Below are 23,240 nucleotides of genomic sequence, written 5' to 3' on the forward strand. Positions count from 1 at the left end.
TTCCGCTGTGCATTATTATATTGTGTTGATTGTCTATGACGATGCCAACTACGTCACTGTACCCCACACCGGGCCCACCGGTGACACGTGGGAATCGGGGTGTGACAATAGATATTCAGACTTTTCATATCACGGTTTTCAATTGTGCTACCTTTAATTTAGTGCTTCCACCGGATGTTTATGTTGTTGTTAAAGAAAAGGTGATAGAAGAGATTGTCTTGAGTTCAGATACTGAAGCTGTACAGGACATCGTTAATGTCAATGAAGGTGGTATGGTTGTTGGGAATGAAGATAATCAGATTGTACCTATTTCTTTCTGTGTTGACGGTCATTTTGTAAGTTTGTGATGATGAGTTTACTTATATATAATACTTTAGTCAGATTTTAAAGATGTGTTAATTCTTTGTTTATTGAATTGTTCGTTGTTTGTTACAGCGCCTTTTTAAAAAACAGGCTGAAGATCTTGGACTGAATCATAAGATGGGTTTGAAGATTGTGGACGTGGCAGGTGATGTTTGGAATATTCAAGCTGCTATAGGTTCATCTTGAGGTCAACCAATATATTATCTGCAAGGAATGAGAAAGTTTGTGAGAGATAAGGGCATGGCTCCAGGTCAAGCATTTACACTTAACTTTGTGAAAGGTAAAAAGCTTTTTATGTTCGGATGAATGTTCGTGGGTTAAAGAAGGCAAATGCAGAAGGATACATTGAACCAAGTTTTTGGGTTGTAGTTGTTTGCTTTTCGAAAGTGATACTAGACTTGTTTGTTTAGTTTTGAAGTTGTGATTCTAAAACTATATATGTACATGTAAATTATTAGGTCCATGTCTAACAGAAACAATGTGGAGATGTGAACTAAAGACAGTATACTCCGTTTGACTTTTGGTCAACATCTCATTTAGTATTCAACAGACGTTTGAATAACTCAAACAGTGGTTTTAACATCTGTTTGACTTTAGGTCAACAGTTCATGGAAACCCATGTTAGGTTGAACAGTGTTTTGAAGAGGAAAACAGTCCTAAAATATAAGAAGACAGTGGATCTGGTTGAACATCTGTTTCACTTTTGGTCAACAACTGTTTGACTTTTGGTCAACATTTGTTTGCTCAATCACATTGGGTGTTAAAGTATAGTTCTTTAAGTCATTGTTTTGTTTTCTTGAATTCTGTTTAATTTTGTTAAGAAGTACAAGAACAAACATTTTTACAAAATCCCAAATCACCCGATCATTTAAGTGCATTGAAGTAAAATTGGAAATGATGTTATTCATGTGGTCCTGTTGTGCTTTTGTTTGATCTATAATATGGGTTTATCATCTAATCCGGTGATGTGAAGACATTGTTGTTGAATCCAATGAGATTCTTGATGTAATGAGGTTGTATTAATAACAAGTAATAATTGATATAACTAAGTTTCCCGAGCCCTGGAAGCAATCCCGGGTAAAAACCTAGTTTACTCTATATATAACTAGGTTATCACCAGCGAACTTCGCGGGTAGGAAAATTTACTTTATATTAATCTAACTATGTCAGAAACTTGTTTTATAATTGTTTTAAATTGAAAGTTGTAGTCATTAGGGTTGAGAGGAAACTTGTTTTATAATTGTTTTAAATTGAAAGTTGTAGTCATTAATCATTAATTGAAAGTTGTACACTAACGAACTGAACTAATTTTGACGGAATTCCCGTTAGGGAATCTCTTAATTATATACAATGAGTGTGCTCTTTGACCATAATTTTCATGAGCTTCTTGTCTTTTAACCTATCTATAACATAGTGTAAACATGAGTGCTAAGAGTATACATCCCATTTTGAATCCCTAGTTAATTAAAGACAATTACTTGTACTTAGATTGACAGCAAAAAAAAAAAAAAAAAAAAAAGACAAAATAAAAATGAAGCATAAAGGGATAAAAAGGTCAGTGAAGAAAAAGCTTGAATAAATAAAAGAATTACATGTATCCCCTCCCTGAAATTACTCGACAATAAAGTCCTCACACTTTGTTACTAATATAAAAGTTCTATTTTGGGAGATAAAATCCCTGTACATATCAAAATATAAATGAAAAAGTCTTTTTTTTTCATGAAAAAAGTCTATAACATATGCTTCTTACTTGAATAAAATATATGAAATTTAATAATATGAAAACACATACCATTCTGTTTTCGGCGACTTTGGTAAACTCAATGATTGAAACTATTTTCGACCTTTTCAATGTAGAACGTTTGCGGCTAACAAATGTGGTTTCAGTAGTCGTGATCTTATCAACAACCACAGATTCATTTTTGTTTCTAAACTTTGAACGTGTACGATGAGCGATAAGAACCTCATCGGACACCAACATAACAGCTTTACATTTCCGAGTGGCCTAATAAGTTAAAATAAATAATAATTAGTTGTTTTTATAAGAAAGAAAATTAAAAGTAAAAAAAGTTATATATGATACTATACGTTCCTCTTTCTCGGCAAAAAGTGACCAACATCAACTTTATATTTCGGCATGCTCTAAACAGGTAAATAAATACATAAGTAATTATCATATTCGAACAAAATATCGAATCAGAAATACTCACATCAGAAACAACTATGGAGGACAGACTCGGTTCTGAAAAAAAAAAACATTTGTTTTTCGTGTAGGATCAACCTAAAAAACAAAAAAAATATTATTAATATAGAATGAATTAATACATTGCATTATATAATACTTAAGTAAGCAGATATACATGGGACTTATTCTTCGGTATCAAAAATTTGTCCAAATCCATCTCAAACTTGCTTTTGTCCTGAAAAAAAGGTAAACGTATAAATAAAAAAATGTAAAGTAATCCACTTAAATTCACAAAACTATAATTAAGTAACTGAACAAAAACCTTTAAACTTAGATTTTCATCAACAACAACGGGTATGTTTGGCAAAAGTAGCTGGTGGCTGGTGGCTGGAAGCTGCTAGCTGTAGCTGTAGCTTTTTAGATATATTTGGTGTTTGGTAGAGTAGCTGGAGCTTTTAATAAAATGTATAAAATGACCAAAATGGACATAACTAAAAATTTAGAAAGTTGGTGCATTAAAAAGTTCCTTATTTTTAGAGGTTAAAATAGTCATTTTTTTTTACTAAAAGCTTGTAGCTCCTTCTAAACGCTACTATTAGTAGCGTTCAACCAAAAGCTTCAAGCTCCTAACCTAAAAGCTTAAAGCTCCTTCAACCAAACAAGACTTTTTATTGAGTATGAGCTTTTTCTTAAAAGTTTAAAGCTAGAAGCTCCTAAAAGCTCTTAAAAGCTCCATGCCCAACATACCCAACATTTGTTTTCCCCTTCGGATCATCCTAAGAAACATAAAACATTAACATTTGGAAATGAAAAAAAAAAAGGTAAAACAATTCAGTTAATTACAAACTCCTATAAATGAACACAAACCTTTAAACTTTGATTTTCATCACAAACAACACTTGCTTTGCCTTTCGGTTCGGTTTTCTTATCCCAATCATCTTTGAACTACATATGAGGGAAAAAGTGTTTAACAATATAATAAGAATAATAATTAAATTTAATAAAATACGAAAAAAAACAATGACAAAAAATTACCTTCTTCTTAAGGTCTTCCATTTCAAGTAGAGATGAGAAAAAGTTATCAAACTTGGAATCATCAATATCCTACACAATTAACGATAAACAAATAAAATGTATAAATACACAACAAATGTATTTATGATAAGTTTTCATAAATTAGATTAAAATATAGGGATTTACATTGAACACAGACTCAAAACTTGCCAGCTGAAATTTGTCGTCTTCACATTCCACAACAACACATTCCTTAACGTCAGTTCCGGCAGTTACACTTCTCCTTATGTTCGGACTACAAAAAAAATCACAAATAACAATGTGTTAATTTAAGATCTACTTGTAAGCTCGAGTTAATAACTAAATAATAGTGTAAATGTATAATTCTAACCGCAATAACCAAATCATAACCATCATTACCATAGATCGAGTCATCCAAAACAACTAGCTCAACCTTGTTGTTCTGAATTTGAGTATCGGTTTGATGATTAAAGACTGAAAGCTCGAAAATTTTATTTCCACCCATTGCAAAGACAAAGGTAGATCGCCTGTCTAAGGCAAGATCGTTTACCATCTCAGAACATCCATGAGTAAAAACACAGCTGTCAGTTAATATGTCCATCTTAACGTTCCAAAATCTATCTCCTAAATAAAGAGTTGATTGACCACCTTTGAAATTTTTCTAATAGAATTGCCTCCAAAATTCATCAGCCATGACTTGTATAGGTAGTGATAATTAAAAATTAATTTAAAAACCAATATACAGAAAGAAAACATTATTCAACATACTGATTGTATAATATATACTACTTACAATAACGTCTTCGTCAGGTGTGATTTTGGATATAAAGCAGTTTTGATGAACAAATGATTTAAACACCATTAGAAAGAATGATGATGGTCCAAATGACTGAAACATAAGATAGTCATTTTTTCTTATACAACTATCCCGAACAACTTTGGTGAAGTCATCAGCAGGAACAGGGCCCAAATCAGTTTTTTTCAGTCTTACAAACCATAACTTGTTGCCATTAACAATATTAACTGATTCTTTGTAAGGTAGTTGGTCTCCCCAAATAATTGAAGCAAAGTCATTAGGTATTTGCTATGAGTTTAAAACAAAATAAAAAAAGACAAAAATGAGTTTACTTAAAATATGATTAGTAATTAGAAAACCAATAAACGTACCAAAAATATTGGGTCATCTTCCTCAATAAGCTTTAAAAATGAAAGACCGTTGTTAATGTGATCCATATCTGAAAATTAAATATGAAGGTTTTTTAAAAAAATAAAACGGTATTTATAGAAACAAACTAATTGTAGTCACGGGAGAAAATTCAAAAACCAAAAATAAAAAGGAACGGTTTAAAAAAAATTAAAAACTATTTATTTTTAGAAACACAATCAATATTCGGGAAACAAAACATTATACCGGATGAAAAAATATCAAAACACTGTAAATCATCATCAACAACAAAGTAAAAGACTGTAAATAAAAATATCAGTAACATGGTAACACAATCAAGACATCAACAAAATCTCATTTCATATGATTCGAATCGGATAATGCAAAATCATCATCAACAACAAACAAACAAAAAAACAGAAAAATAATAAAAAATTATTGTATTTCTAACAAAAGATCCTTTCATATGATTCGAATGGTATAATGCAAATCATCATGAAAAACAATCAATCTAATATTGTTTACATACCTTGTCTATATGTCTAATGATCTACAAAAAAATAAGAAGAACAACAAACATTAGCAACTGCCAAAACGGTTTTCAACATCAAAAACTTAACTTTTCTTGAATAAATTGAAGATCGAACAACAAAAAGAAACAGTATTTAACCTTCATCATGTAGTTTTACCTTAGATCTTTTTATAGATTCTTGATTAAACTTACCTATACATGGGACGATCTACAAAAAAAAAATCATCAAAAATTGACATTAAACATTTACAATAAATAACAATCTAATATACATTACATACCTGTAAATTATGTGGAATGATCTACGAAAAAATAACAACAAAAAACATTAGGTCTGCAGAAAGGCTTTTGAAGAAAAATAAGTTCCTATAAGATCGAACAACATAAATAAACAGTATTTAGCTTTGATCAAGTACATTTACCTATGATTTTTGAAAGATTCGTCACCTAAGATGACGATCGGAGATGGTATTTAGAAGAGAGAGAACCGAGAGAAAGAAAGTGTAGAAATGAAAATTAGGGGTACAATGATCGAGCCTCACCATTTTATAGGATCCATATTGTATTTGGGTTATTCGGAAAAACCATAAATCCAACCCAAACACTATCGGATCCCGCGTCCAAATCAAAAATTTGGTTTGTGTATTGTGAGATTTCTTTTATGTATTGAGAATTAGACAACTTCCCTCCCAAAATCAAGGTTCACTGAACCAATGGATGCTACATCAGCAAAATGGCTCTACCATTCAAGGACACATAGCCCAAATCATCTCATTTATTAATATATATAGATATAGATTCCCCTAACTTACAGCGTATCATCCACAAAGACTTGACCTAACAATGGTATTGCCTTAGGGCCGTTAAAATTTCCAATGGCATACTTTTAGCTCTTGATGTATCAAATAAACAAAATAAGGTCACACTGATATAATGTGAAATGATAACTCAATCAGATGTCGAAGCTTCCTCATTGTACGATGAAATGTGCATTTCATCGATTAACTTCTCGGATGATCTGATCAAATCTTGTAACTTCTAAACGAGATTTCTTTTTCGAACGGCTAAAATTCTATATGAAATATAGATAGCGGGCCAGGACCCGACATTACAAGATTACATCACATGACATTAAAATCGCACCATCTATCCCACTCGATGTTACAAAATAATAATTTCAAGTTATTTTGACCCGTTATGTTTTTATAAACATCAATTTAGTCAAAATAACTATCCGTTCTACTCTAACATCACAAACTTGGATGTTTACAAATACTAGGGGCTTAACCATGATGTTTATGCGCCCGTTATCTTTGGTTGATATTTAGTCGAACATTATTGACACGAATTCCTTATACGGAATTTGTGCTTATTTTAGTCATACTCAATACTTGAGTTCTGACTTGTATTACGCGTATCTGATTCTCGGCTAACGCCTATAATGAATATTAATTCATTATCTTGTCATCATCTCGAAGTCTCTAATCATGTAACCTTCCCGGTTTACATTAAGACATCGATTTGACCCGTTTAGCTTTCTTAGCGATATCCATCGCTTTATATCACCAAAGTTTCATTACTTTGGTTATTTTGACTCGTTTGGTTTGTAAGCGAAATCCATCACTTTCATACAACCAAACATATATGATTCGAGTCATTTTGACCCGTTTGAACATTATAGTGGAATCCACCACTTTTACATTTTTACTTATTGCTATACTCTAGTTATTCAGATCGTTTAATACATACGGAATCCCCGTTTTAATAACAACCAAACTTCATAACAATTCAATTATCATTCAAGTAAGCAAGCATAAAGACGCTAGTGAAAATTTACGAAGCATATAGCCGCGTACCTTTAAAGCTTTCCCTTTAAGCGGTTATCCGATCCACTTTGATTACCCGATGATCCGCCCAAATTGCCTATAGAATTCAATTCGAGTATATCACTTAGAACCAATGTTTCAATATTCGACACATAATACGTTTAACTAGTCAATTAAGTGATTCCTTCATATTTCTTAATATTTCAAGATCGCCTAAGCATTTGGTCGAACATCTTGTGGGCGAAATTAGTATACTAACATTATCATGTTCATGATTAATAATTTTAACCATGTTAAATCATCATATTCTATATCATATGTCTCACATGCATAAAGAACATCTAGAATTGTATCATATCAATCAAATAACATCAATTCATCCTTATAATTCAATTGTTCATCATTTCATTCCCAAAACCCATATAACACATATATGATAATTCTTGAAATCACTAGGTTATGATTCAAAATCACTAAACTCTTATCTTGTAATCACATCAATTATGCCATAACATCCAACTTTCATACAAGAATTTCAATTATGGGAGTTCATAAGAAATCAAAACATCACCAAATATCAAAATCAAACATACCTTTTGATCTACTAACTATGGTGATCACGAATTTAGCTTGGAATCGATTTTAATTCCGTTTCTCTCTTTGATTTTAAGCTTATTTGGTGAAAATAGGGTTTGTAGGAAGACTCTGTTTCTCCTGGGTTCTTGATCGAAATATAGGACACACACACATATGTGTGTTTTGCTGTTTATCTAATGTTTTAAACATAACTTTCAATTTTGTCAGATTTGGTCCCTATAGTTTTTAAGGTTTATAAAATGAATTAGAATCTCTTGATTCTTTATCCTTTTATAACATATATTTAACTAGGTTAAATATCCTTAGTTTTATTTTCGTAAATTTATTATCGATATTACTAATTATACATGTATACACACATATATAGTTTAATATTTTCGGGGTGTTACACTTTGTATTGAAAAGCAATGTAATATAATGAAACTTTAGTACCATGTGTTATGAGCAATTTGTAACATGACTCCTCGACAATTCCGCCGCGGGTTGTTTTTACGCGGTCGGGGTGTTACACGTTACCTGGTTTGCGGTTTACTTTATCTTGACTCGTTTGGTTTGCTCTTGCGAATACCATCACTTACGAACAAACCAATTTCACTTATAACATATTAACAGTTATTCAATCAGATCAACTATATTAACTAATAAAAAAATAACGAGGCATATAGCCACGTACCTCAAAGTTTCCCTGTTAAGCGTATGTCTGTACCGGCTTGAGCTCCCGAATTCCCACTTGAGTTGCAAATATAGTACAACCCATTTATCATTAGGATTCCGTAGCTCATTTCATGACATATAAACTAGCCATTCATTATCACAAGATTTTTATCATAGTTTACAAACATTTAGCTTTCAGCTAGCCGATTTCTCAAACACCTTGTGGGCATTGATCTCATACTACTTCTAATAAGGCTATTAAACAACATAAAACCATGTATTCACAGTTTACCAATTCAATATCGTCAATATGCATAACTTAGCACTTAGAGTTCAATTCATCACACAACAATTACATGATTTACCTATAAAAAATTCTCATATTCATATTGCTACTAAAAACCCACTTACACATACATGGCTATTAGTTCAAATACTTGATCATAGTATTTGTTTTCACTATTAAGATCGTACTTTCATTAGAACTAGACCCTTGATGCAATTACAACTATCATGGTCATCATACATAGCAAGTTCATACAACAAATTTGAGGTTTCTCATGCTAAGATCAAAAACTCATTTCTCTTACAACTCCATAGTATCCTAATATCATGTTCATATCAATTGTTTCATAATTTCAGCAAATAAGATGTTTCTAAACAACTACATATCATTGATTACATCATAACAACTACAACCCACGCAAGAAATGCAATACATGGAGTTCATCAAAATTTTCCGCTTCACCAAAAATCATATTTTAACATACCTTATGATTCCCCTAGCTAATCAGTATTCTTGATTCATGCAAGGGATTTAAACGTTTTTGGCCTTTCAATTTGGTGAAATAGATGGATTAGGGCAAGAATTGTTTTCTCCCTCTCTTTCCCCTTTCATGGTCCACGCACACACACCCATATGTGTGTGTGTTGTGTTTTTTTATAAACCCATCTTTTCATTTTAAATTTATATGTATGTAACTAGGTTCCTACTTACCAATTAGAGTAAATTACAAAGATTGTCCTTTAATTACACCTTAAATTGCAGTCCCTGCCCTTTCCCTTTAATTTGTGCATTCCATGTCCTTTAAATAACAAATTTGCACACTCCTTGTCCTTTTCTCCAAACCCCATCCAAAAACCCAGTTAAATGCACCCATGTGCCTCTCACATGATGGGTAAAATTGTAAATGACCTTCCACCCACCCTTAAAAACCCCAGGACTCCGACCTTCACTTTTGCTGGTTTAAAACGCCTCCACGCCACCCTTCCTTCTCCGAGCTCCCTCGTATCACTCCGCACACACCCCTCTTAATCTGCACATCTAGAGATAAAGCAAGGTGAGAGAGAGAGAGAGAGAGAGAGAGTCGCGAGTGCAGCGACAGTGGGAAGAACCACCGTTACGACGGCGGCAGAACAGGGGCCACTGGCGGCTGCCGCAGCCGGTGGTGGAGGAGGTGGTTTCGTGGGATTGAATAATGGTGATGTGCGGCGCCCAAACGCTACCCTCTTCACCCTCCTGCTGTCTTTAGCCGCCGGAATTCGAAGCACAACTTTAACAGCGTTTCTGTTCAGGTCTTCGTACCCCGCTAAGGCTTCGAATCTGATCGGGTAAGATTGTAAGTGTCCAATGTTGCTAGTTCGCTTTAATCGTGATAATTTTCTGATCTTAAACCCTGTCTCGCGTTCTATAGTGATTCTCATAGGGTTGGCAGTCGTTTGGGTTGAATCTAGTGGTTGTGGTCACCGGAAATATAGGAGGCAGTCGGGATGTCGGGTGGCGGTGTCGACAACCGACGGCGGAAACAACAACGGCAGCAGATTTCCCATTCAACCCGTGAGTCACTTGGTTAGTATGTGAAGCTGTGTTATTATTCATTTTGTGATTCTTGGTCATTTTTGAGGTTTGGAGTAAATGATTGTCAACTGTTGGTTTGCAAATGCACATAAGATTTAAAAGACGTTAGATGCTAAATAATGTTGAAGATGATGATATGATTCTTTTTTTATATAAACAGCTTATATGTCAATATGGTTGGAAGTCTGATGGTTTGTTTTGACCGATTGGTGGTTTTAAATGTGCAAAGTGAAGATGTGATTTTGTTATATTTATGTTAATTGTCAATCGTGATAACTGATACATGTGCTGCACTTGTCATCTTCATGTGTTGTTGTGATTAAATTGCCAGTAGATATGCTGTTGTTCATTATGTTATCAGAAGACTCCTGGGGTTTTTAAGGGTAGGTGGAAGGTCATTTACAATTTTACCCATCATGTGAGAGGCACATGGGTGCATTTAACTGGGTTGTTGGATGAGGTTTGGAGAAAAGGACAAGGAGTGTGCAAATTTGTTATTTAAAGGACATGGAATGCACAAATTAAAGGGAAAGGGCAGAGACTGCAATTTAAGGTGTAATTAAAGGACAATCTGTGTAATTTACTCTACCAATTATTATTATTGTCACGTAACACATGCAAGCTTACACATAAATATATTTACACTTTCATTATTTTATTATTATTTTTGGGGTGCTATAGTTCGGGTTTGGGTTGTTTTGATTGTATGGATCCATAGCTAAATTTTGTTAAAGGTTGAAGAATTGTAAAAGAGAGAGAAAGATTGGATTGAATTGGTTTAAAAACTAGGGTAAATTGTTATTATTTACAAAGAAATTAAATATTTTTTTTTATTAAAACCTAGCCGTTATAAACGGCTCTTTTCTTTTAAAAACTGGCCCGGCATCGTCTTTATATGGACGGAGAAGATGGGGACGCCCCGAGAGCGATGGTGTGCAGACACGGCACCGCACCAAGCCGCACCCGGAACGTCCCCACACTGATAAGCCTAATGCAACATGTGATCGTAATATACACCCAAATCAAAGGACCAAATTCTATATACACTTAAAAGGCTATGTCGGCTGACCACTCCGACATAGCCATTTGTCCTCTTATGAGTGGTCAAAATAATTTTTCGCTTTTAACCCTTAACTTTTCTAATTTACGTGTTTAGTCCTTCTATTATAACTATCTTAATATACATGTTTAGTCCCTCTACTTAATAAACTTTATTCCTCATTAGTTAACTTTGCTAATATACATGTTTAGTCCCTCTACCTAATTTACGTGATTAGTCCTTCTATTATAACTATCATAATATACATGTTTAGTCCCTCTACTTAATAAACTTTATTCCTCATTAGTTAACTTTGCTAATATACATGTTTAGTCCCTCTATTTTAACTTTGATGTCCTTCTACTCTAGCTTTCCTAATATACATATTTAGTCCCTCAACTTAATAAATTTGATTCCCCATTAGTTTACTTTGCTTATATACATGTTTATGTTTTCTAAATACTTTTCTAATTTTTCCAGTCAATGTAAGACACGTGTCGACATACTTTTGTTTCGGATCAAAAATCGGTTCGCCCGCCGCGAAGCGCGGGTGCAACACCCTAGTTTAATATTAATTAATCGTTATAATGCAAATCAGCAGCTCCAGCTTAAAAAACCTACCCGCACACGATCCCCCCCTCTCATCCTCTACGCGTCTGCATCTACTCTCCCTCTACCGTCGATCAATAGCCTCACTGTAAGTCTCTGATCTAAATTCATCTATCCATTGATACCTTACTAGATCTATATTGTTATCCTGTTTCAAGATCCCTAATTTTTTTATCCGAATAACCGTTTTATGGTACTTTGATGTTATCGATTCTCTCTCTGTGTATGTATATATATATATATTATATGTTTATTATGTTATGATGAGCTAGCGTAGGTTCTGTATCTACGTCGTTTTGTTGCAGATTTACTGATTTACACTAGTTTGATTGATAAAAAACTGGTTGAGGATTTGTACTTTTTAGGGAGATTTGATTGATATAAAAGTTGTTCGGTTTGATTTAGTTTTTTGGCTAGATTTATTGGTGATTACTTGAATAATTGAATAAATTTAATTTAGTCAGTGGTAGATTTACCAAAAAAGGGTTTTATGTATTCGATTTGCACCGTATAAAAAAACGAATAAAATATAAACCGAATACTGTGCCAATTATAGCGGTACGTTAGCGGCGGTGCAAAAATACATAAACCGACTAATACCGAGACCAGAAACCCTAAAAGTGAATACTTGTACCGGTACCAATTTTGTTCTGTACGGTATCAGTTCGGTACAGTACCAGTATTAGGTAAAAAATGCTCTATCACTAATTTTTTGGGGAAAGTGGGGAAGAGAATAATAGATAACTAGTTTTCTCCTTTCAGTCTTATCCAGTTATCAGTATTGTTTTCTGATAATGCTTTTTCAAAATTCTCTTATCAATGTGAATAGTATATAAAGTTGGCAGCTGAATAGAATAGAATAAATTTTTTTTTTGTGCTGACACTTTATTGACCAAGCATTTTGTGGGATTAGGTAGGTCTGTCTGATTGTGCCAATTATCTTCAGGCATATCGCATATTTATTAATACATTTTAGTTTCAGGTAGTGTTTTGTTTGCAGTTGTTTATATTGATCTGTTTGTGTTTCTGGTTTAGGCAACCATGAGTGATGAAGGAGATAAGACTTGCCCACTTTGTGCTGAAGAGATGGATTTGACCGATCAGCAGCTGAGGCCTTGCAAATGTGGATATGATGTATGGTTCAGATTCTGTTGTAAAGTCGATCTGTTGATCAAGTTTTTATTTCTGATTTAAATCATCCGAGTAGCTAATTAACGGAAAAAAAGTATCCATGAAATTGTTTGCTCATGTGAAAGCTAGCCTTTTATTTTCTAGTTTTTCCGGTATTATTTGAATCCTGATGTTTTGTGGTGAACAATATTTGGAGATTTGGTTAATTAATAATCAGTTTCCTTAGTTTAAAGAAGCGTCGCGCTCCAAGGTGTTTAGGTCTCAAAAGTCTAGGCGTGCGCATCACGTACACGATGTGTTGTTCTAATTTAGACCAATTCTGACCCAAAAGTACATGAATCGCTGCCTCAATTTCTTGAGATGTTTTCCAGCATGCTTTGCACCTCACTTGCATCTTTTAAAACCACATTTTTATATGTAACATTCAGTTTTTAATAATAGTTTTTAGGTCTGTAAGTTATTATAACTGCGAATGGGTCTAGTGGTGCATGATTTATAAAACTCGTTATTAACGCACAATAATCATCATTTGCAGATTTGTGTATGGTGCTGGCACAACATTATGGGTATGGCTGAGAAGGATGGCACAGAAGGGAGGTGCCCAGCATGTCGCACTCCATATAACAAGGAAAAAATAGTCGAGACATCATCAAAATGTGAAAGGTTTGGTTCTGGACTTCTGTTAATTTAGGGGTGTGCACGCTTCGGTTTGGTTCGGTTTTATGGTAAATCCGAAACCGTAACTGAAATGTTCGGTTTTTGATTTTTGAAAACTGTTCGGTTTCGTTTTTTTGGTTTTTGGAGCAAAATTACGTAAGGTTCAAAAATAAAAAGTATAATCCAAGATTTTAGAATCTTTCTTAGTTGTTTACATTTAAGTTATTATATTTAACAGTTTTAATTAATATTGTTCACAAAAACCTAACCTTTTTATCTATTTTTATGTTTTTCCAAAGTTTTTATCAAGACATTTTCTTTTATAATACTTTTAAAATCATTTAACTTTTATTTTAATTTTGTTATTTCTTGTAGGCAATGGGTAAATCATTTAAAAGATAAATAAACATGTTAATTTCTTATTATAACTGCTCAACATTCAAGAATAAAATTAATAATTCCTAAATCAATATGTAACAAACATTATTTTTTAGGTTATCTGGTTCAGTTCGGTTTTTTTTTTCCGGTTTTCATAAACTGTCAAATCGTAACTGAACTGTAAATTTTGGTTCGGTTTTTTTGTGCGGTTTGGTTAGGTTTTTTCAGTTCGTTTATTCCGTTTTTTTTCTCACTCTTATATGTTATGTTGAAATCTGTTGACTTTTAATTATTGTAGTAGTTTACCTTTGACTTTTTATCGTCATATCAGATTGGTGGCTGAAATGAGCGTGGAGAAGAAGCAGAAATCACAGAAAGGAAAAACGAAAACTTCTGAAGCTAGAAAGCAGCTTAGTAGTGTGAGGGTTATACAAAGGAACCTTGTCTACATTGTGGGACTACCTCTTAATTTAGCAGATGAAGATGTACGTTTCTTTCTCTATACAAATTTACATTGATCTGTTTTTTTTGGTGTTTTAACTTATTTTATGTTCTATGAGCCAGCTTCTGCAGCGGAAAGATTATTTTGGTCAGTATGGGAAGGTGCTAAAGGTTTCTATATCTCGGACAGCAGCTGGCACCATTCAACATTTTGCAAACAACACTTGTAGTGTGTAAGTTTATTTTTCCTTGTCATTTTCATAATAATTTGTCATGTTGATAGTTGACCATAAGAGTTGTAAATTTTTACATAAGAAGTGTAAAATTGGTTTGTGTATTCTAACATTATCCCCCTCCATCTTCACTAGTTTACATTGGGTCCTTAAACTTATAAATTTATATATAAAAATTACAAAATTAACAACTAATATGTATAAACTATAAATAACTATTTTTTATTTCATATATTTTCTACTATTTTATTCTTTCCGCTAAACACGAAATAGCGCGCTGTTTCATCGCTATCGCTACGTAGCATATAGGTAGCTTGTCACTGTTGACGGCTGTTCGCTATTGACAGCTATGTAGTTGACATATGTAAAGTGGTGTGCCTGTTTACAAATTATTGTGTATAAACATCTGTATTCATAATATTTGTATTGTCTAGATATATCACTTACTCAAAGGAGGATGAAGCGGTTCGAAGTATACAATCAGTGCATGGGTTTGTTTTGGAGGGTAGACCATTGAGGTTAGAACCCAATAACATGACTCAGATTTATTTATTTTTTAATCATTGTTGTTGATGGAGTAATTTGGTTGCAGAGCCTGTTTTGGGACCACAAAGTATTGTCATGCATGGCTGAGAAGCATGGTATGATACATGAAGACGTTCATTCCGCCATTCCGTTTTCTTACTTTCACCATTATTTTACAAACCTTCACCGTGTGCTGTATAATATTATTTCGTACTTTTTATTGAGCAATTTGGTTTTGTTGATGCAGCCTTGCACCAATCCCGATTGCTTGTATTTGCATGAGTTCGGATCACAAGAGGATAGCTTTACTAAAGATGAAACAATATCCGAATATACAAGGTATTTTTTTTTATTAACACAACCACGCTTTGTACTGAAATAAAGAAAAGAATACGTTGAGTTGTTAACATTGTCATTTCTTTTCATTACTATTACAGTAATCACACATGAATGTTTATTCGAGATTTACATTTTGTAGCATTTTAAGTGTGGAGTTTCATTGAGTTATTTCTTCACCTATGTTTACAAAAGCAACAATTGTTGTGGACGTTTATATGCATATGTACTTTCACGTTTTCGATCTTGTTATCATAGAATTTGGTTTTTTGGTCAAGTAAATGGTCTTTCGTGTAATGGTATATGGATCCTTAATTAACATATCTAGTGGTTTTAAAGGGGTAGAGTTCAGCAAATTACTGGTGCTACAAATGAAATGCAACGACGTTCAGGGAATATTTTACCACCTGCGGCCGATGATTACTCTAATAACAACACTTCTTCATTGGGAAAACCTATTGATAAAAGTACTACGAACGTAAGACATTTCATGTTACCTTTTTTGCTATTTGATTTATGTTTTTGCAAGGAAATCTTTGACTTTTTGGTATATTACTTCTTCACTCATGGACATCTTACCTCATCCAGTCTGATCTCGTTCTAGAGGGCTTTATAAAGCTCGAGTTTCTATGATGGGTATGTAAAATAGAAACTGTAGGATGACATTAATACTAGTGGTGATTTCTATGGGAAGGTGTAATTTGTTGTTACATTGATAAACATCGACCTTAAATCATACTTTTTGTCACTTCTCATCAACAGGATCCACCAAATAGTAGTTCAGGGAGATCGTTAGCTCTTCCAGCAGCGGCTTCATGGTATGCTCTTTCTCATTTATTCATTATATCCATTTGCTTATCAATAGACTGATTCGTGTTATGATTCTGTTTTATGTTTTTAAAGGTAATTTGAATTTTAATAATCCCAACTTTGACATATTGACCGACAATAGTCTCAACTTTTAACCTATTTTTCCTTAGCGATCTCATATTAACTAAAAGTTAACCCAGTTGACGTGGACTATTATGTGGCAAAAAGTCAAAAGTTTTGCTGATGTGGACTGCTTATGTGGCAAATAAGTCAGTTTTGATGACGTGGACCGTTTATGTGCATAGCTGTCAATAGCGGTCGCTATAGTGAATAGCGTAGCGTATAAGGTGAAGGTCGCTACAAGGTATGTAGCGATAAATAGTGAGATTTCTGTTTTTTAAATATAAATAGCCATTAAATATAGCTATACCTGCCCCGCTTGCAGTGTGCATGTGTGGGCGCTCAGGGGGCAAAAATGAAATGGTACTAACTTTAACGTTATGTTACTAATTTCGTGAAAATAATGGTAAAAGCGGCGGATGGTAATGCATCATGTGGTGACATTGATAGCTGAAAGACACGGGGGGTACATGCACCAATCAATCTCTGTCCCGATTGTTTGAGTGTTATGTGTCTTAGGTCCAAAGCTTGATACAAAACTACAATCGAGCCGGGGGTCTCACTGGAAGCAACCTCTCTATTCCTACGGGGTAGAGGTAAGGCTGTCTACATCTACCCTCCTCAGACCCTACCTTAGCTTTGCTATTGGTGGGATTTATTGAGTATGATGATTAAATATAGCTATAAAGTAGTTGGATTTTAGGTTTTTGTTAAATATACATGTAAACTAGTGTATATACTAGGGCATTTTGATATAATATACATACAAATTTCTAAATTTTTTTTAGTGTATAGCTATTTATAAAATAACGCCTGCTATTTATCGCTATTCGCCATGTAGCATATAGGTATCTTATCGCTATTTGTCGTTATTCGCTTTTAACAACTATGCTTATGTGGCAGTCCACGCCAACAAAAACTAACTGGGTTAACTTTTAGTTAGTGTGGGATCGTTGATGGAAAACAGGTTAAAAGTTTTCTCTCACAAATCATATCCTTAGCTGGGACTGTTGTCGGCCATTATGTTAAAGTTGGGATCATTATAATCCTTTTTTCCTTAATTAAAAAGCGGGTTAAGTAAAAAAAAATTAAATAAGGAACAGGTCAAACTTACCTGAGTTGATCTGTAACTCCGTCCTGTTAGTTTTGTATAATGTAAATTGTAATAATTAATGTACTTCAGGGGAACACAGTCGTCAAATAGCCACTCTTTTACCGCAAATGTAGTGAGCTCCAATGGACCTTCTAAGCAAAGGGTGGACACCTGTACTACGCCATTGTTTTCAAAAGTGGTGACGTCGTCATCACAAGGTGATGAGACACTAAAGAAACATATTGAAGAAAGGCCAACTGCTGGTACAAAAGCTAAGCTAAATCATCCAACCGATAAAAACGAGTCTATCGGTATGGTACCTGACACGCAATCCTCTGATTCTGCTCGAGTTTCTGATGAAGAAAGAATCCCCCAATTATCTTCCGACATTTCATCCATCAGCATTGATACGAATCATGGATTACAGTCGTGTGGTGACAGGATACTTACTGATCCGTTGGCCTCAAAAGCTGACAATCCCACAATGGATGATAGTAATGTTGATGAAGTAGAAGACGATTTGGTATCTTTTAATAATCAACGGCTCCGGGATCCAGAAGTTGTTACACATACACATACAGGCTATGTACATAATAATCATTCTCTTCCATTCCGGAATACTTTTAATACGACAGCTGTGTCAAACGGCGATCATAAATCCGCCTTAGATTTAGGAGAAAACAGTATAATATCTAATATTTTGTCTATGGATTTTGACCCGTGGGATGAGTCGTTAACCTCACCTCAGAATCTGGCTAAATTATTAAGCAATGGCGATAAACGAAGGTCTCAAAGAGTTTCAGATTCAAGGAAAGCACACAACTGTAATCAGTCAAGGTTCTCATTTGCAAGAGAGGATGAGGGGTGCATAGATCAAGGATTGAGTGATTGTCAGAATGGTTTTAATCTTCGATGTGATTTTGTCGGTAATACAGAGGTTTATCAAGGTCAGCTTAGTAATGGCAATGGTTTCTCTTCTTTTAGTTGTGAGAAATCTGATCGTACTGCTGCCAGTTATTCTGCTTTGTCTTCCAATAAGATTTCAGGTAATGTTTGTTAGTTTTCTTTTAATATTTATATTTCTTCTGTCTTTTATCGATATTCTTGGTTTATTATATGATATCTATATTTACAACACAGTTTCAAGATCCCAAATTTCTGCTCCTCCTGGATTTATGGGGCCCAGCAGAGCTCCACCTCTTGGTTTCACTTCTAACGAAAATCTATCAGGTTTGTTACAATAATCTTTTATTTCTCATCTCAGTAATCCCTACAAATACCAAAGCTATTGATAGGGTTTGGGGCCCTATCCCTAGGGATAGAGGTCGCTTTTAAAGAGACCCCTGGCACTAGTAACAAATAATAGACGAACAGACCAGACCTAAAAAATAGCCATAGACAACGACCAAATAACAAACAAAAGGTTATGGGTGAGTCACATAGCAAAGGTAAAACAAATATAGAAATCATAAGACCACATATCAAGTTTACGAACTCTAAGCTCCTACAACAAAAGCTAAGACCCCGAACACCCCTCTCCCTCTCTAAAATAACGTCATAACTCTTAAAAGTCCTTAACCTTAATCCTACATCTCCATAGACACCTATCATGTATCATGTCATCAGAGAGGTGCAATCAAATCTTTCCCAATCCGTTCATCCCAAGTCATTTTGGGCCTACCTCTACTCCTCCCCTTCACAATCAGGGATTCCACTGCTCTCAATGGCGCTGTCCACTGCCTCCTCTTCACATGTCCAAACCATCGCAGTCTCCATTCCTGGATTTTATTATCCGATATACTAACCATTCCTAACCTTTCCTTAAGGACCTCATTTCTTATCCACTCTAACCTTGTATACCTGCACATCCATCTAAACATCCTCATCTTTGCTACTCTCATCTTGCACGCCTGTGTCTTCTTGATAGCCCAACAGTTTGCTCCATATAGCATAGCAGGTCTATCTGCAACCCATTGAATTTCTCCTTTAATTTAGTTGGGAACCTCTTGTCACACAGTACTCCAATGGCTGCCTTCCACTGACACCATCCAACATGGATGCGATGCACCACAACACTATCTCTCTCTCTCTCTCTCTATATATATATATATATATATATAGAGAGAGAGAGAGAGAGAGAGAGGCCGGTTAATGTACAAAGTGGCTTAACGTACGAACTGTATGCAATTGTATTTTCAACGTGCGATCTAATTCTTCAACATGCGATTTTGGTATTTTTTTACACCATGCGAAATTTTGTTTTTAATTTAACATGCGAAAAATACAATTATTCGACATGCAAGTTTATTTACACTGGTGTAAATGGCTGCTGATGTCATCAGCCCCAAAATGTTACGGCGGTGTAAATTTTTTTTACACGGGCATAAGAAGTTGTATACGATTTTTTTGGAAATGTTTTCATAAAAAAACATAATAAAAAAGATTTTTGTCAAAAAAATTTTCAAAAAACTTTTGGATCAAAAAGTTCTCAAGTTCTTACAACTCAAGCTAGTCCCCTATATAATTACACAACACATGTAAAATGTTTGTGATCACGCAACATATTATATACTAACACAATTATGTATGTATTCATGCACCATAATATGTATAATAACACAGTTATGTGCACAATACATCAATGTTTCTAAAAAAGTCTATTTTATAAAAAAAAATACTAAAATTAAAGAGACTAAAATGCTTGATTTTTTTGGTATATCTTTTTTAAACAATAGCGAAGTATATCAAAGTTATTTGCACAATGGGTAAACCGGAATAGAAAGTCAACAACCGGAATAGCGAAGTATATCTAGTTAATTGTGATCCCACCATCTCATCTTAGTCATTGATTTGCCTTGATCAATGGTCTAGATCAACTTAGTACACTTTCCACAATAAAAACAATTTTTTTTTTTTTTTTTAAATCCGCCCTCTATATACACACACACATGACATTGTATTGGTATGTATATTCTTTCAGGAAATCATATGTTTGACAGTTCCTCTTTACTGAAAAAAGTGAACCAAGCACCAGCTGCTGTATATAACAATGGCGGCATTGGCGAGCTTAAATTCACGGATCCCGCAATTTTGGCAGTTGGTGGTAGAGTTCCTCTCAGCGGGCTCACTAGCCAAGGGTTAGACATGAGATCAAACGTCTCTTGTTTAGAAAACGATAACAGGCTTCGGCTTTTGGTCCAAAGATCTTTCACACAGCAAAACCAAAGAACCGATCCTTATGGAGTTTCAACAAGAATTCTAGACCACAACAACCGATCTGCTTATCAGCAGGTAGCTAATTTCCAACAAGCAAGGATGCATAATAATGGGCATTGGGGGGACAGTTGGAATGAGGTTCAGAACGGGAATGATATTGCAATGGCGGAAGTTTTAAGAAACGAGAGACTTGGGGGGTTGAACAAGTATTATTCAGGTTATGAAGATACAAAGCTCCGGGTACTAAGTTCAGGCAATGTGTATAACCGAGCATTTGGAATTTGATGTTCCCAGGATCTGACTTGTTGCCGCGGTTGGTATTTCTGAGCCAGATATCGTATAACTGACTCTTGGTCCATCTTCATTCCCGTTGGTGAAAGATGGATCCTTCTGAAACAAGGGCTTTTCAGAAACCAGCAGGTAACCATCAAAAGTATCACACCCCAACTCAACTCAACTCGTTCATTAAAGAACGGGTCATAATAATACTCTTAATTAAGTTGGTAACAATGTTTATTTTACGTTTAGCAGGCAAAACAAGTAACGAGGGGAGCAGTTCTCCTGGAAACTAATCTCGTTGTTCTCACATCAACGTGAAGGTAAATCTGCATTTGAAGCATAGTAACCGTTTTTCTTGTTTCAGAATAACATTCTTTGTGTGTGATTAAATCAGATATCAAAATTATTTTTTAGTACATTGAACTAAATTTGTGAAGTGATTAAACCTCAGAATCATGACAGTTATTTTATTATACTATATTTATTTGGAGGGTGTTTGGGATTATGATTATCATGTTATCATTTATTTATATTATTTGGGGAGAAATATCAAATTCTTTTTATTATCCAAATGGACCATTTTATGAGAAATTATAAATCATATATTAATTTTGTATTTGTCTCTATATTTAGCAAAGTTCATTTACAAAAAAAAAAAAAAATAAAAATAAAAAAACAAGTATTTATTAGAGCACATATTGATTTTTTTTTTTGAAAGAAAAATTTACTGGAATTTTCATTACATGTAAATTTGTTATACAATTTATATATTCTAAATTGGGACCAGGATCATTTCAGAACCATAAATATTTACAGAACTCGCAGAACTCCTAATAAACAATCTTTTTATTTATATATTTTTATGTTTAGGGTAATTTTATCATTTATTATGTGTATTTTTACAATTACATACATGTTAAAGAGTAATTTTATCATTTTTGTATGTAATTTTATAATTACACATATGTAAACTAGTTTTTTACATATATGTAATTAGTTATGACATATATATATATATATATAATTTTGGCAATTAAACATATGTGAACTACTTTAACATTTATGTAATCAAAGAAATACATATAATAGATGATAAAAAGATCATAAATATAAAAACTTATATATAAAATGATTGTTTATTAGGAGTTCTGTAGTTATTTAGAGTTCTGAAATGAACTCAACCCAAATTGAATACATCAAGTTAAAAAAGAATGTGGATAAAATGCAATTTTAATGGAGATTTTACCTTCAGTGACAGTTTTTATTTTTTTCCATCGAAAACACTATGTTAAAATCTTGAATTACAACTTCTGAACCATGGTTTAGGTACTAAAAAGTTGCATTCTATGATAGTTCTTTTATTGTATTTACCATCAACAGCCAAATCATATGATGATAGTTTATTTAAGGGGTGATTTTGGTTTTGATTTAGTTTGACCGCAAACTACAGTTTTAATGATTGTTTTTCGCTTCAACATTCAAATGTTAAAGAAACTAGTAATATGACCCGCAGGCTATGCACCGCGGGCCCATTGCAAAAATCAAATGGGTTCCTCCAAATGTTATGTCATGTGTTAACCATTTAAAAACACGTGTTTCGACGCATTTGATTCAACTCAATGTAACCTATATAAGCATTGTGGCTTAATCAAAACATAAAATAAATCAATTTTACACCGTACAATTAAAATGTATTATGTGTGACCTAACTTATACATAGAAAACATACCAAAAAAATCATAAAACGTGTATAAATGAATAACTGGCATTTGTAATTAAAAAGAGCTTATTATAGCTTAAAAAGAGAAACAACAAAAGGAAGAAAAAAAAAACATTCAACTATAAGTGTTTTGGAAAATGAAAGGACCAAATTCAGGAGGTGTAAAAATCGACCTTGATTTTTGGTATAGATATTTGATAATATAATAGTAATTTTACTTGTAGTGTATTGCGACAGGGTCGAAAATATAGAATAACTCAAATTTATACCCTCTAATGAAAATGTATTATATATAACCTCACTCGGTTTGGAACAAAATTTACGTCGAAGCGTAGGCCAACAGAAAACGTACATAAAATAAGCACGGAAATGTATTATCTTTGAGTTGATTCGTTTTTATGTATAGTAGTCTAGGGGCTAAAGTTGACATTTTTTAAA

The 23,240-nt window shown here is 33.7% G+C and overlaps 1 protein-coding gene across 4 annotated transcripts; it reads left to right on the forward strand.

Moving 5' to 3' along the window:
* Positions 1 to 11,828: 11,828 nt before the first annotated feature.
* Positions 11,829 to 21,593, forward strand: LOC110889314. Of its 4 annotated transcripts, none has more exons than XM_022136822.2 (14): positions 11,829 to 11,951; positions 12,899 to 12,997; positions 13,530 to 13,657; positions 14,361 to 14,514; positions 14,594 to 14,703; positions 15,138 to 15,221; positions 15,296 to 15,344; positions 15,476 to 15,567; positions 15,904 to 16,042; positions 16,327 to 16,382; positions 17,678 to 18,633; positions 18,728 to 18,817; positions 20,568 to 21,223; positions 21,335 to 21,593. In XM_022136822.2, exons 2-13 carry the CDS (start codon positions 12,905 to 12,907, stop codon positions 21,086 to 21,088), a joined length of 2,472 nt encoding a protein of 823 aa, XP_021992514.2. In that variant the 5' UTR covers positions 11,829 to 11,951; positions 12,899 to 12,904; the 3' UTR covers positions 21,089 to 21,223; positions 21,335 to 21,593. The 4 variants fall into 4 exon arrangements, with proteins under 4 accessions (XP_021992514.2, XP_035845477.1, XP_035845476.1 ...); XM_035989584.1 differs by lacking the exon at positions 11,829 to 11,951 and adding an exon at positions 11,968 to 12,056 and having other exon boundaries at positions 20,568 to 21,236; positions 21,332 to 21,593; XM_035989583.1 differs by lacking the exon at positions 11,829 to 11,951 and adding an exon at positions 11,968 to 12,056 and having other exon boundaries at positions 21,332 to 21,593.
* The last annotated feature ends 1,647 nt before the right edge of the window (positions 21,594 to 23,240 follow it).

Source organism: Helianthus annuus, chromosome 4 (genome assembly GCF_002127325.2).
Source record: "Helianthus annuus cultivar XRQ/B chromosome 4, HanXRQr2.0-SUNRISE, whole genome shotgun sequence".
NCBI lineage: Eukaryota > Viridiplantae > Streptophyta > Magnoliopsida > Asterales > Asteraceae > Helianthus > Helianthus annuus.